Source organism: Gracilinanus agilis, chromosome 1, assembly GCF_016433145.1.
Source record: "Gracilinanus agilis isolate LMUSP501 chromosome 1, AgileGrace, whole genome shotgun sequence".
NCBI classification, from domain to species: Eukaryota; Metazoa; Chordata; class Mammalia; order Didelphimorphia; family Didelphidae; genus Gracilinanus; species Gracilinanus agilis.
This window is the reverse complement of record NC_058130.1, coordinates 579,103,089-579,117,470: the sequence shown is the minus strand read 5'-3', so window position 1 is coordinate 579,117,470 and position 14,382 is coordinate 579,103,089. Positions and strand designations below refer to the sequence as shown.

Sequence of the window (14,382 nt, the reverse complement as noted above, 5' to 3'; positions counted from 1 at the left end):
TTGTGACTCTATAAAGAACCCACAAAAAAGTCTATACTACGCCTAAGAGGAATTTCTTCAGCACCCCATGAATGGAGGAAAAGAACTTCTAGCAACCAGAATTTTTGTTACCTCTTTGCTACATGTGATTCCTAAACTTGAACTCACTTTTCCCTCAACTCTATATACCTTTGGTAGAATGTGTCACAGACATTTGGGGAGGATGTTTTGTACTGGTTGTTCTTATTATGTCATATTAGTAAACAATCCTTTCTAAATATTACTTATAGCTGGCTGACTAAACTGCTCTCAAAGGATAATCTTGAGGGAAACATAGTAATGAGAACTCCAGCAGGGGGCATTACAGGATTGCAACACACCCTCAGTAATCCTCCTAGAACCATAACGGGGAGATGTAACCAAACTAGCTCTAGGAACCCAAATCAACTGTGAGGGTGGAAGATAGATAAGAATGAAGCCAACTTATACTGGCTATTTGTGTGCATAGATAATGTAAAACTATGTTATTCTTAGCACTCACTTCCCTTTTTACCCATTTTATCACCCTTACTACAGAAGCAGAAGGAGATCTCATAGAACTTAGAATCCTTGTGTATTTTTCTTTGTTTCACTGATTCCTAAAGAATGTTTAGTGAATAGCCCACTGGCAAGGAGCCTCTTTGTGATAAATAACAAAATCTTTGCTTAAGACAATAACTGAAGAATTTCTAGTAAGAACAAATTCACTCAAGCTTATACTCTGCTGGTATAGCCTTGAAGAATCTTAGATCAGTCTCATGCCACATGCCATGAATGAAGCATCAGGGTAACACTTTTGAATAAATATAACTTGATAAATTGGAAGTGATTGGTTTCTGATGTGGCAGTTATTTCAGAATCAGTTACCTATGAATGATCAGATTATTAAATAGAAGAAAAATAAAAATCAACACCAAATTAGAAGGACAAAAATTAAACATTGTGTGCAGTTAAAATAACTCAAGTTACCCTATTCAAGAAAGCTGCTGACTCAAAAAAGTTGGAAATGCACTCTGATTATCACCATTTCACAGGGAAATGTAAATGAAACAAGGAGATCAAAAGAGCCTTTAAAAATTCCTTAGTCTAAAAACATTTGATCTTCTTACCAAAGAGGAAAGATATGACAATCAAGAGCAAGGCCAAGTTAGACAACAAACTCATTGAGTGAACATAACAGAAGAATATAATCTATATAGTATAAAACTACAACAAGCATTTCTTCAAAACCAGCAAAAAGTAGCGCAAAAGAAGAAAAAAACATAAAAATCTAGGCACGGGATCAGACTGAGCCAGACCAGGAGCACTTATTCAAAATAAACTAAAAAGAGAACAACAAATAGATGTGAAAAGGAACAGATTTGCTGACATTTCTAAAGCAACTAATGCTTATTACAGAAGATAGTGTTGCCATCACTTAAGTTTTCAATACACAATGTGGCTGTATAAGATGTTACAAGAAAATGGGGGAAATGAACTGAAAAAAGATAAAATATACGCAGAAAAAAGAACCCGTGCTAAAAATAAAAATCTGATAAATACTCAAAATTTTATTTTCAAGCTATCTCAAAGATTGGAAGATTGCAAAACAATAAAAAGGTTAACAGATATTCTTTTTACCAAAAATAAAAGGAAAGAACCATGGAAACATCAATTACTAATTCACAAAATCTTTATTATGATACTCTATACATTTCCACCTAGATATTTCATAGACATCTCAAACTCAACACATCCAAAATAGAACTCACTATATTTTCCCAAAAATCCATTTTTCTCTCAATCTTCTCCATTTCTCTTTAGGGAACTATTATCCTTCTAGTGATGCAAATGTGCCACCCCATAGTCAGCTTTCACTTTTCTCTCTCCCTCACCTCTCATATTCTTTCATCTGTCAAGTCTTGACAATTTAAATTCCATTAATAATAGCACTTACCTCACAAGACTGTTGGAAAAGTCAATTAGGCGATGTACATAAAGCACTCTGCAAACCTTAAAGTGTTATATAATGTTTACTGTCATTACTATTTCTACTACTACTATTATTATTACTACTACTATCATAACTACTGCTGCTACTGCTACTGAGTATTCTCAATCAAATTCCTTAACTTGTAAAGGTTTGATCTTTCTTAAAAAAATATTTTTTTTGTTTCATTTTAAGTTTTGAGCTGACGTCCTCCCTCCCCATCTCACAAAAAAACACACACATATATATGCATATATATATTTCATATGTACATATCATTCATACTTCTATTTATCAGTTCTTTCTCTGAAGGTGGTCATTCACGGTTATTCTTTTTAAAAATGCTGCTGTTGCTTATACAATGTTCTGGTTCTACTCATTCCACTCTTCATTATTTCATGCAAATCCTTTCCATGTTTTTCTAAAATCAACCAGCTCATCATTTCTTATAGTGCATTACTATTCCATCACAATCATATATCACAAATTGTTTAGCCATCCCCCAATCCATGGGCATTCCCTCAATTTCTAGTTCCTTGCCAACAACAAAGAATCCTACTATAACTATTTTAGAACATAAAGGTTCTTTTTCTTTTTCTTTGATCACCTTGGGAAACAGATCTAATAATCTATAATAATCTAATAATTGCTGGGTCAAAGGATGTAAACAGTTTTATAACTGTTTGAGCATAATTACAGATTGCTCTCCACAATGGTTGGATCAGTTCATAGTTCCACCAATAGTATATTAATGTCCCCATTTTTCTACTTCCCCTCCAAAATTTGCTATTTTTACCTTCTATTATTTTAGCCAATCTGATATATGTGAAATATCTCAATGTTGTTTTAATTTGCATTTCTCTAATCCATGGTGATTTGAAGAATATTTTTATGTGACTATATATAGCTTTGATTTCTTCATCCAAAAACCTACTTGTTCATATCCTTTGATCATTTATCAATTAAGGAATGACTCATATTCTTATAAATTTGGCGAAGTTCTCTATATATTTGAAATGAGACCTTTATTTGAGAAACTGTCTATAAAATTTTGCCCCTAATTTTCTGTTTTCCTTCTAATCTTGACTATATTGGGTTTTCTGTATAAAATTTTTTAGTTTAACTTAATCAAAATTATCCATTTTCATCTAACAATTCTATCTCTTGTTTATTCATAAATTCTTCTCCCATGTATAAATCTAATAGGTAAAATGTTTTATATTCTTCTAATATGCTATTTCCCTTTATATCTCCATTTTGTATCCATTTTGACCTTATTGTGGAAAATGGATATTGTTCTATACCTACTTTCTGCTAGACTGCTTTCCAGTTTTCCCAATAATTTTTTACCAAATAGTGAATTCTTATTCCAAAAGCTTGAATCTTTACATTTGTCAAACACAAGATTACTATAATCATTTACTACTATGTGTTTTATGTATACTCTTTCCTACTGAGTCACCTTTCTGTTTCCTAGACAGTATCAAATAATTTTGGTCATTACTGCCTTATAAAATTTATAATCTGGTGCCTCTAAACTTCCTTCTATTTTTCTTTAATTTCTTTGATATTTTTGACCTTTTGTTCTTTTAAATGAATTTACTATTTTTTCTAGCTCAATAATTTTTGGTAATTTAACTGGAAGGCATTGAATTAGTAGGTTAGTTTAAGGAGAATTGTCGTTTTTATCTTTTTAATGGAATGCTCAGAAGTAGTAGCATCAGCAATAGCATCTATTAAAAATAGAGAAAACATTGGAATATAATATTCTAAAAGGCAAAGATTTATAATGGAATAACTTACTCTGCACAACTAAGTATCTATGGGGGGGGGATGGAGTATATCTTTGATGAAATAAAGGATTTTTAAGCATTTCTGATGAAAAATCCAGAGCTGAATTGGAACTTTGAAATAAAAACAGAGTCCAGAGAAACCTAGAAAAGTAAATTTATTTGAGCCATTGGAAGGAGTTGTATGATGATATAATCCTAAAATTCTAAAAGAGAGGAAAGAAGGAAGTGTCCCTTTGGAAGCTTACTGTCTTCAAAGGGTATTGAGGAAATTAAATAAATAAAGCAAGACTCTTAGTGTGGATTGATTCTGTGTGAGGATTTTAAGAGTAGAAAAAGGGAGAGTAAAAGAAGGAATACACTAGTGTAGACTTCCTTAACATTACATGCATGAAGAAAGAAATAGAATTTGCTATTTCTGACAATTGGAATACGTGAGAAAAAGAGTATACAAACATGGAGAACTGAATAGAGACAATGGGAATGAGGTGAACAACATCTTTATCTGAAGTAGATAAAGGAAGGTTAAATGTAAACACGCATGTACACTTAAAGAATTTGCTAAAGAAAAACATCAAATGCAACAGGGAAAAACAATGAGGATTAAGAGAATAATTCCAGTGAGGAAACTGTCACAAACAAAACAAACCTCTTGATCCTAAGGTGGTAGTAAGAAAGGAAAAAATAAAAGAACCAGAAATCAAAAGGGGGTACTTTTAGATAACTGAGAAATGAGCAGAACAAGGAGAACAACTTATACAAGGATAATAACATTGTAATGAAAAGCAACTTTGAAAGATTTAATAACTTTGAATAATGAAATAACTAATCATGTTTCCAAAGGATCTGTAGTGAAACTTGTTACTTCCTCAAGAGAGGTGCTGGACACAAGGTGCAGAAAGAGACTAAGGTTTTCAATATGACTACTTGTGGATTAATTTTGCTCAACTATGCTTCTATGTTGTTATTATAAGTGTTTTTTGTTTTCCTTTTCTTTCTCTTGGCTAATGGGGGCAGGGTGGGTAGAGAAGGAGAATTAAGAGTAGCATTATGTTTCATTTGTTAAATTAATTCTGTCATCATTTTGTATATTCAGAAATATTTTTTTATCTTGATATTTATTTTAAATTATTTGCCCCATAAATGCTTAAGGAAAAGCAATGAAATTCTTACCTTTTGTTTAGTAAATACTGTAAAGTTCTTTCAGAACATCTTGGTGAGCTATCAGAATGGTAACATCCCCTTATTTATACTCCTAATGGATAGATAGTGGCTTTGGAGTCATGAAAATTTAGATTCAAATATCCTCATTGACATGTAGTTGTGTTGCCTTTGGCAAATCATTTAAACTCTCACTTTCAATTTACTGATGTGTAAAAGAAGGATATTAATAACACCTATCTCATGGGACTGTTATAAGGATATGATATGACATAATATAGTAATATAAGGAAAAGGTTTTTGCAAACTTTATATTATTATGTAGTATGTCCAGTAAATAGTTTTAAGTTATTAAGCTTAAAACTACAGTAAGACTTTGGGAGCACTGTGTATAAGTATTAGCATTGGTTATCTACTAGACCCTTATAAGAAATTGTTTCCTAGCAAGAAGTGAGGAAGAAACATTCTAAATAGGAAAAATAGGCTCTTGAGGAAAACAGATCCTACATTCTTAACCTTTTTAATACAATGTACCCCTTTTGCAGGAAGGTGAAACAAGAAGTGTTTTAGAGCCAACTTAAAATTTCTGTGTGAGCATTTGCATCATGTAAACTAACAAACTCCAAATCAGAGTTTGATTTGTTGTTTTGTCTATTGTCTAAACTTAATAAAGTAATGGAGAAAATGTTAATAATGCAGATTAAACTTAAAAGCGTGTCAAGCATATTTTTTAAAGTAAGCCAGTTGTTAAACATTTACCAGCATACTTCTCAAAATAATGCTTTTAAATGCATAAAATAGGATACATAGGATTACAAAGGAAATCAATTATAGAATTTTTAATACATAGTTATCAAAATTTTTTTAAAAATCAAGTTCACAGATCCCAGGTTAGGAACCCCATCTAGGCCTTCAGAAGGATAGCATAGGACCTTGACCTTGGGTTCTAGTTTCAGATCAATGATGCTCTTTGGTAAAGGTAAATGGCATGAAGCCTTTCTTGAATAAACTCAGCTAAAATTTACTTTGGCTACTCTAAGATACTTCTGATCACTCAAACTCTAGTGGTTAGGTCAAGCACCCCAAAGTCATTCAATGTGTTATGAATATAATGAAACCACAGACAGCCCCAAATCTTAGATGACTCGACATTAAAGCTTGCCTGAACTTATCAAGCATTAATCAAGCATTAAGTATTTACTATGTGCCAGGCAAAAAAATGTAAGAAATGGAAACAATGCTCAGAAGGATGTCTAGCCCTGCAATGGGAATACGAATGCTAAAGTGGTTTGGCAATGTCAGTTTCAAGGATGCATAGATTAATCTTTGTACTCTGGGAATTTACTAGTTAGCCTATGAATATGGAGGCTGCCTCACATAGCTATGTTTTTACTTGCCTAGATACATTATTTTACCACCAGGGAGATGTACACTAAGATGAGAATCAAAATTATTGGTCTCACATGCAGTTCTATAAAAACAGCTTACAAAAAAGGGAATTAGAAGAACAGGGAGCATATTACCAATAAATTTATGTATAGAAGAAGAATTTATTTTAAAAAACGAGATAGAAAGCATTGTGAGATGTAAAATGGATAATTTTGAAAACATTCAATTAAAAAGGGTTTGTACAAATAAAAAGCCAATGTAGCCAAGATTAGAAGGAAAGCAATACATTGGGAAAAATAATTTTATAGACAGTTTCTCAGATAGAAGTATAATATCCAAAATAAATAGAGAATATTGTCAAATTTATAAGAATATGAGCCATTCCCCAACTTATAAATGGTCAAGAGATATGAACAGATAGTTTTTGGATGAAGAAATCAAAACTAGATATAGCTATATAAAATTGCTCTAAATCATTACTGATTAAAGTAATGCAAATCAAAACAAAACTGAGATATCATCACATCTATCAGACTGGCTAAAATGATAAAAGAGCAAAATGGCACATGTTGAAGGGAATGTGGGAAAATGGGAACAATAATACATTGTTGGTGGAACTATAAACCAATCCAACCATTCTGGAGAGCAATCTGGAATTATGCTCAAAGAGTTATAAAATTGTGTATATCTTTTGACCTAGCAATACCACTATTAGGTTTATTTCCTAAGGTGATTGGGGAAAAAAGAAAAGAACCTATATTTTCTAAATTATTTAGAGTAGCTCTCTTTGTGGTAGCAAAGAACTGGAAATTGAAGGGATTCCCATCAATTGGGGAATGGTTAAGTAAGTTGTGATATATGATTGTGGTGGGTTATTACTGCACCATATGAAATTATTAGCAGGTTAATTTTTTTAAGAAACATGGAAAGCTCTACATGGAATGATGAAGAATAAAGTGAATAGAACCATGAGAACATTATATACATCAACAAAATATTGTTTAAAGAATGGCTTATGTATGCCCAGCTCCAGAGAAAGAACTGATAAAAAGAAACAAACAAGATAAAAATTTATGTAGACATAGATCTTTTTTGTCAAATGATGCCTTCTCTAGTGTGAGGTAAGGAGGGAGGGAGTTACCTAGTAATCTGAATATGACATACAAACAAATAAATTAATTAATTTAAATTTTTAAAGATATCCACAGTTTTGTCCACTATAAGTAGTAGCAAAATTTAACATGTCAATTTAATAATTATTGAGTATTGCAAAAAATTTTACAAACCTACCTTAGCTCCATGTTTTTCTGTGTAGACCTGAAGTTTTCCTGATTTGTAAAATGGTATCTAAAAAGATCCATATAAACTTTACAAATTTATTAAAATTAAAATTTAATTTAATAAATATAACATTAAGTAATTCAAAATACAAAAAAACTAAAAGTAATATATAAAGTACAGATTGAAGTCTTCCTAACAAGTGTCCTTGAACAAAGGTATCTTTTTTCTTAGATATGAAGGCACAATAAAGAAAAGGTAAAAATGGTAATTAGAAAAATGTTTCATTCTCCTATTAAGCCCTAAGTTATGAATTTTTATTATGATACTAAGCTAGTGACATTCTCTTCATCCTTAAATATCTATTATATCATTTTAAAAATCAAAGATGGGAGAGTCAAAACTTCTCAGCAACATGATGAAAAATATAGGCAAGAAAAAGAATTTAAAGCTTAGGGGATTGTTTTTTAATATTTAAGAGAGATAAAATACTACACATATGAATATAAAGATTTACACATTTTTAAACAAATATGAATTATAATTTTTATTATATAATCATTTACTCCCTTTAGCTTGCTTTCTGCACTTTATATATCACTTTGGATTATACTACTTCCTAATTAGTCCAACAAACCTCCACCCTTTTCTTCTTTTTTTTTAACCCTTAACTTCTGTGTATTGGCTCTTAGGTGGAAGAGTAGTAAGGGTGGGCAATGGGAGTCAAGTGACTTGCCCAGGGTCACACAGCTGGGAAGTGTCTGAGGCCTGATCTGAACCCCGACCTCCCTCTCTAGGCCTGACTCTCAATCCATTGAGCTACCCAGCTGCCCCCTCCACCCTTTTCTTCTAACTGGACCAGACAGAGGTTCTAACCTGTTTCTATCTAGCTTTTGCACCTTCAATCAATGTACCATTGAATGGTTTATAATGTTATCTCTACTTGCTCAATTCCTTCTCCCTTTCAGCTCCTTTATTCACAAGGTTGAATAACTGCAACCTTTATTTTTCTGTAAGCTTTTGTTTAATTTGAGGATGATGTACTATTCTATTCCACTATTTATCATCTCTTTATCTCCCCTTTATACCACTGTGCAGGAAAAACTGATCTCATAATCATTTTGAAATGATACTATAGACCAGTGATAACAAACCTTTTAGGGACAATGTGCCATTCCCTGCCCCCAACTGGGTGCACCCCATCCCTCTCCCCTTTGTCCCACACAGGGAAGGGAGAAAATGTTCCCATTGGGCTGCTGGGCAGAGGGGTGGATGATGTAAAAAAATGTCCTCAAGCATAGTGGAGAAGGGGAGGGGAGCAGTTCTGCCCAAGTCCCTCTGCCTTTCCAGTGATGAACCAGGGTAGGAAGTGGGGGAAGGGGAAGCAATGCATGTGCCCATAGAGAGCACTCTATGAGCCAGCTTTAGCAACTGTGCCATAGTTCACCATCACTGCTATAGACTAACGATACAGAGACCCCTCCCCATCTCAACCAACTGATCGTCTAATAATGCAAAGTCCCCAACTGCTATTGGAGAGGCAACATAATATAATAAACTGGGCATGAACACAGTAAAAAGGAGATAATTTGATCCACTGCTGTAACAACTATTTGTTGTCCTTGGATAAGAGACACAGTCTGGTCTAAATGGTTATCTCAACATTGCAGTTTTGCCTAAAGTTTTGTCTAACCTCTTTCACAATTGTAAAAGTATTGATTCATTTTCCCTTGTCTCTTGTCCTTGAACAAGGCGTGTCTTATTCTGATAAACTCTGTCAGCTTCAAATTCAAATATTCCCCCAGATCAGGGGTCGGCAATCTTTTTGGCTGTGAGAGCCATAAACACCACATTTTTAAAAATGTAATTTTGTGAGAGCCGTACAGTGTGCGCTCCTGTAACAGTGCCTGAAAAAAGATTGACTTTATGGCTCCTGCAGAAAGAGCCATACGTTGCCGACCCCTGCCCTAGAAGATTGCTCTCCTGCTTCTCCCTTAAACAACTTCTCCTTCCTCTTATCTTGTGAAAGGTGTTACTTATCTATCTTAAATTGCCACAGAATGCTGCTAAGTAGACCTGAAAAATTAGAAATACTAAATTTTTATTGTATGAATTTGAAGCTGCTAGTGGTTTCCTTGGTTACTTTTTTGCTTTCAGTTTGGCCTATCATTATCAGATCCCTGCTGCCCAGTGTGCCTCTCCAAAGGGGTCCCAACAATCCTCTTGGTAGAGAAAATTTCCTGACACCATCATGATACAAATTTGCGTTTTAAGCAACTTCTACTGATTTCCACTTTTCATATACATATATATATATATATATATACATACGTACCCACACACATATATTTTATATGTTAAAAGATAATTTCTGGTCATTTAACCTATAAATTCTCTAAATTTACAATCACTTTTTAGGAAGATGAAATAGTTCTTCATAAGCAACAAATGTTTTGGAAATTATAGACATCAAAGTTTAAAAATAAAAAGAACTATGGTTGCCCTGCTCCCAGCCTGGTGATACTTGTTCATTCTGTAGCCTCTAGATCCTAAGACCTGCAAGTATAACTGGAAAAAGAAGCATCTTCTAATATCTTAGAATTAAGGAAACCCTTTTCAATTAAATTTCCTAAATCTGAGAGATAAATTTTCATTTAGATACTATTACTATTTATAACAATAAAAAGATATCTAGATTACCTGAAATGGCAATAACTATATCTTCCTTATATGTATTCTTAAGTATGTAACTAATAATGCTTAGTAAAAGAAACTTGGCTTGCATTTTCTTCTTATTCATTTCAAGTTAGACATTCATTAAAAAAAAAACAAACAACTTTTCACAGGATTACAAAATCATTTTTATTCCAAAATAAGTTAATCATTGTTTTACATGCAAAGTAAATATACTTTTTTTGTTTTAATGTTTTAAGATCTATTTTTCTTCTGATTGCTAAACACTAACTTAAATAGGAATCTTTCATTTTTTCTAGAAAGGAAAATGAGTACAATTGATAAAAAATTTTTGAGGAAAAAAATTCTGTTTTGTATTCCTATATTAGAATGTTATAAAGAAAGATCAACTTCCATATCATGCAATTTGAAGATGAATAATATAGAAAAATCTCAGCAATGTGCTCTGACTTATTCTAAAAGCAAAAGTTCTTAATCTAAGGTCTATGGAGTTGGTTGTTTTCTGTTTTGACATTTAGGTTAATTATATTTTCATATAATTGGATTTTTTGGTAATACTGTGAATTTTATTGTATCTATTTTAAAAATTATTCTGAGACTATAGACTTCCTCAGACTGCTAAATATGTATATATGTGTGTGTGTGTGCGCGCACATATGTATACATATATTACATACATGACACCAAAAAGGTAACAAAATTGAATCTCTGTTGTAGAGAATACCTATATCTTGATTCCAAAGCATGTGTTAATCATTTTTGCCACATTTTCATGATCATGTAATTGAGCTTTACTGGTTTACCTATATCTGAAGATGTATCAATTTCACAACTCTAAAGAGACAAGAACAAAGTATGATTTGGGTGTCCTAGAATTACTTTGTGGTCTGTGGAACACCAAGACTTCAGTTGTGATATAAAATATTAAGAAATAATGAGTATCCTAGAACAAATTTTTTGGACTAACTAGAACAGAAGAGCTATTCAGTTTTCTTTATATAGAAAGACACTCCATTTTGGGGATGAAGCTAGGTTTTCAGAAATAAGAGACTTTGTCATGTTTATAGTGCCAAAATTAAGAGTGGAAATGTCTTTGTTTAATTTAGTTAAGAGAAATATCTCTTTATTTCACTTTTAACAAGATTAAAAGAGGAGCAGTTAAAGAGTAAGTAATTGTTTTCTGGAAAATATTTTCTCTTAAGTGTACTTGGATTAACATTACTATTTGGGAAATCAAAACCCTAAATTTAAACTATGTTTAAATCTTTGTTTTACTTTGCTGTGGAATTTTTTCTTAGAAATACTATAAAATGAAAATGGAAATTGCTTCACAAAGAACATTCTGATTAGAGGGGGAAATCTGCAAGCACAAAAGTTTGTACATTTAATAAATTATCTGGCAGATTTTGGCTTAAGTCCCAACGATAGTTTTTTCTTCCACAAGATTATACTTAAATAAAAAGTAGTGATGATTCAAATTACTCTCTTGGGATAGTTAAATCCTTAAAATTTCTAGCTTCTAATTTAATCTGGCTCCAATTTGTAATTCTGATATATTTGGGGATAAGGGTAATAATCCAATATGATTACAAAAGAATAAAAAATAGCACTGACCGTCATCACTACCCAAATCTGGCTTAATATTCCAGGAACAGGTGATGTTAGAAGCTCTTGATACATAAACAGCAATTGCCTATGGAGATGAAATGCATTAATTTTAAAGTGGACTTATTCTTATTCTCCTTGTTTTTATTTAATTTTGCAAATTTTAAAACCACTGTTTCCTTATCACTCAGTAAACTCTTTAAGGGCAAATATCATATAATTTTTTTGTATCAGTCACTAATTCCAAGCACAGTGCTTTGCTTATTCTACTAGATAATTACTGAATGAATGAATTATTAGATGGCTTGGTTAGTTACTGATAATGCAGTTTGAAATTCTTCTTCCTACCTTTATGGTTTCTTTTTCTCATCTATGGGGCCCAACTCTGTTTCAGACATTTTCCAAGCCTTTTTGAATTCCCAAATGTACCCCAAGTATGGAAATGAGACATGCCCAAGAGTTGTAAGTGATTAAATTAGATCATATATGTAAAGCTGGAAAGAACTTTAAAGGTCTAGCCCAATTTTCTCATTTTACAGAGGAAGAAACTGAGGCTCAAAGAAGTTAAAAAATATTCTCAGGGTCACAGAGGTAGTAAGTAGCAAAGCTAGGATGAAAACCAGTCCTTTGACTCTAAATCCAGATATCTTTGCACTGTCCATGTAGTCTCCAAGACTTGTTCAAAGTAATGAGAAGCAGTGTCTAGAATTCAGGTTTCTTGATTCTTTTTACAATTCCTATTCCACTAATACTCTTTGCTGGGGGCAGCTGGATAGCTCAGTGGATTCTGGTCTTAGAACTGGCACTTAAAGAAATAAATCGAAGCAGCACAGTACAGTGGGCATAGAGCTGGCCTGGAGTCAAGTAGCTCTGAGGTTAAGTAGAGACTCTAAAATGTACTGGCTCTGTAACAGACAACTCTTTATGACTGTATATTGCAGGGCAGTTTTCATTCTGAAAGTAGTTTTGACTTTTTTTGAGATGCAAAGAAATGTTTTTATTGCACAAAGAGTAGAGGAAGGTACCTTCTCACACAGAGTAGCTGAGTGGTCTGCCAGTAACTAAGTCACTTTTCCAGCCCTTCATTGGTTTTAAAGCATGTGATGTTGCTTATTGCTATCAGGTGTACATTATTTTTGCCATATGGGACATTTTCTTGGGAATATACAAGTAATATTCCATGTAGCCTGGAAGATCTTCAATAGTCACATCATCCACCCTACCTTGCTCAGAACAAGAGTGTGGTGAGCCAGACATAGTTCTGGTATGGAAAGACTTCGAGGAGTCCTCAAGGGTGGATCTTAATTCTTGTGCCAAGGGAGGGACATTCTGGAAGTCTGAGAAGGAGTACACTTCCATGTCTTGCCACCTCTTACACTGGCACTCCTTGCCTACACATGCACATGGCCTGTCCAGATTCAGCTTGTATACTGATTAAAAGTCAGTCCCTGAAAGTTTCTTAGGGACCCTCAGGGGTCTTTGGACCAACCAAAAACCTAACAGAAGCTCTTTAGAGATTTTAGTATAGAATCTATGACTGAATTATGGAAAGGCATAGACAAAAATCATACCAACTTTAGATTGTAACTATGAGATCACAGCACCACTGAAATGCCGAAATGTTATAGAGGTTAAATATTTCATTTATAAATTTCATATTTATAAAATACCATCTTATCAAGAAACATAAACCCCAAAGATCACAAATGCTTTTTTACCTGCACATTTTCAACTGTGTGCTTCTAATCTCTGTCTCTGCCACTTGATTACTTAGTACTACCTTAACAGCACAAAGCTTTTGTAGGTCTGGAGGGTTAATGAAGAACAGGGACTCTTGACCAGAAACACTCATATTTTCTCTTGACTGCATCAGTGGGCAACCTAGTCTTTTAAAATGAGAAAAGTAATAAACTATCTGATCAACAATAGGAAGAACCAAAATTCTAGAAATGTATGGTTACTTCTATTCACAATATCATGTTGGTATAATGCCAACTAGAAAATTAATAAAATTCAGAGTTCAATATTGAAATTTTTTCTTTAAACTTTTCACTGAAAGTTCAGAATCTTAATAATACAAAATCAATAAAATAAATTTCAATTTATGTGAAAAGATTAAGGTCTTATAGTTATTTAATATACACTAAATAATGATTAATGAACAAAGATAAGCTTAGTTTGTGAGACCTACTCCTAGAATTGTTTTTATTTTCTTCTCCATTTTTTGTTGTTTGTCTTTTTTCAGTTCTGTTCTACTCTTTGTAACCCCATTTAGGTTTTCTTGGCAAAGATATAGGAGTGCTCCCCATTTCCTTCTCTAGCTCATTTTAAATATAGGCCAAAATTGCCTCATTCAAGGATTATAATAAATTTCCAATAGATTCCAACATGGGCAGCTAGGTGGCATAACTGATAAACTGTTGGTTAGGAGTCATGAAAACTTGACTTCCCATCCTGCCTGAGATACTTACTATGCAT

The 14,382-nt window shown here is 32.9% G+C and overlaps 1 protein-coding gene across 1 annotated transcript in view; it reads right to left on the bottom strand.

Moving 5' to 3' along the window:
- The window catches only part of C1H18orf63 (chromosome 1 C18orf63 homolog), a 51,405-nt gene extending 37,631 nt beyond the window's left edge, over positions 1 to 13,774 (bottom strand). Inside the window, exons 1-3 of the mRNA XM_044658099.1 lie at positions 13,623 to 13,774; positions 11,914 to 11,992; positions 7,618 to 7,674 (exon numbers count right to left, since the gene is read on the bottom strand). Coding sequence (XP_044514034.1) covers positions 7,618 to 7,674; positions 11,914 to 11,992; positions 13,623 to 13,774 — 288 coding nt within the window. The remainder of the gene's footprint in view (positions 1 to 7,617; positions 7,675 to 11,913; positions 11,993 to 13,622) is intronic.
- Between the last annotated feature and the right edge of the window lie 608 nt (positions 13,775 to 14,382).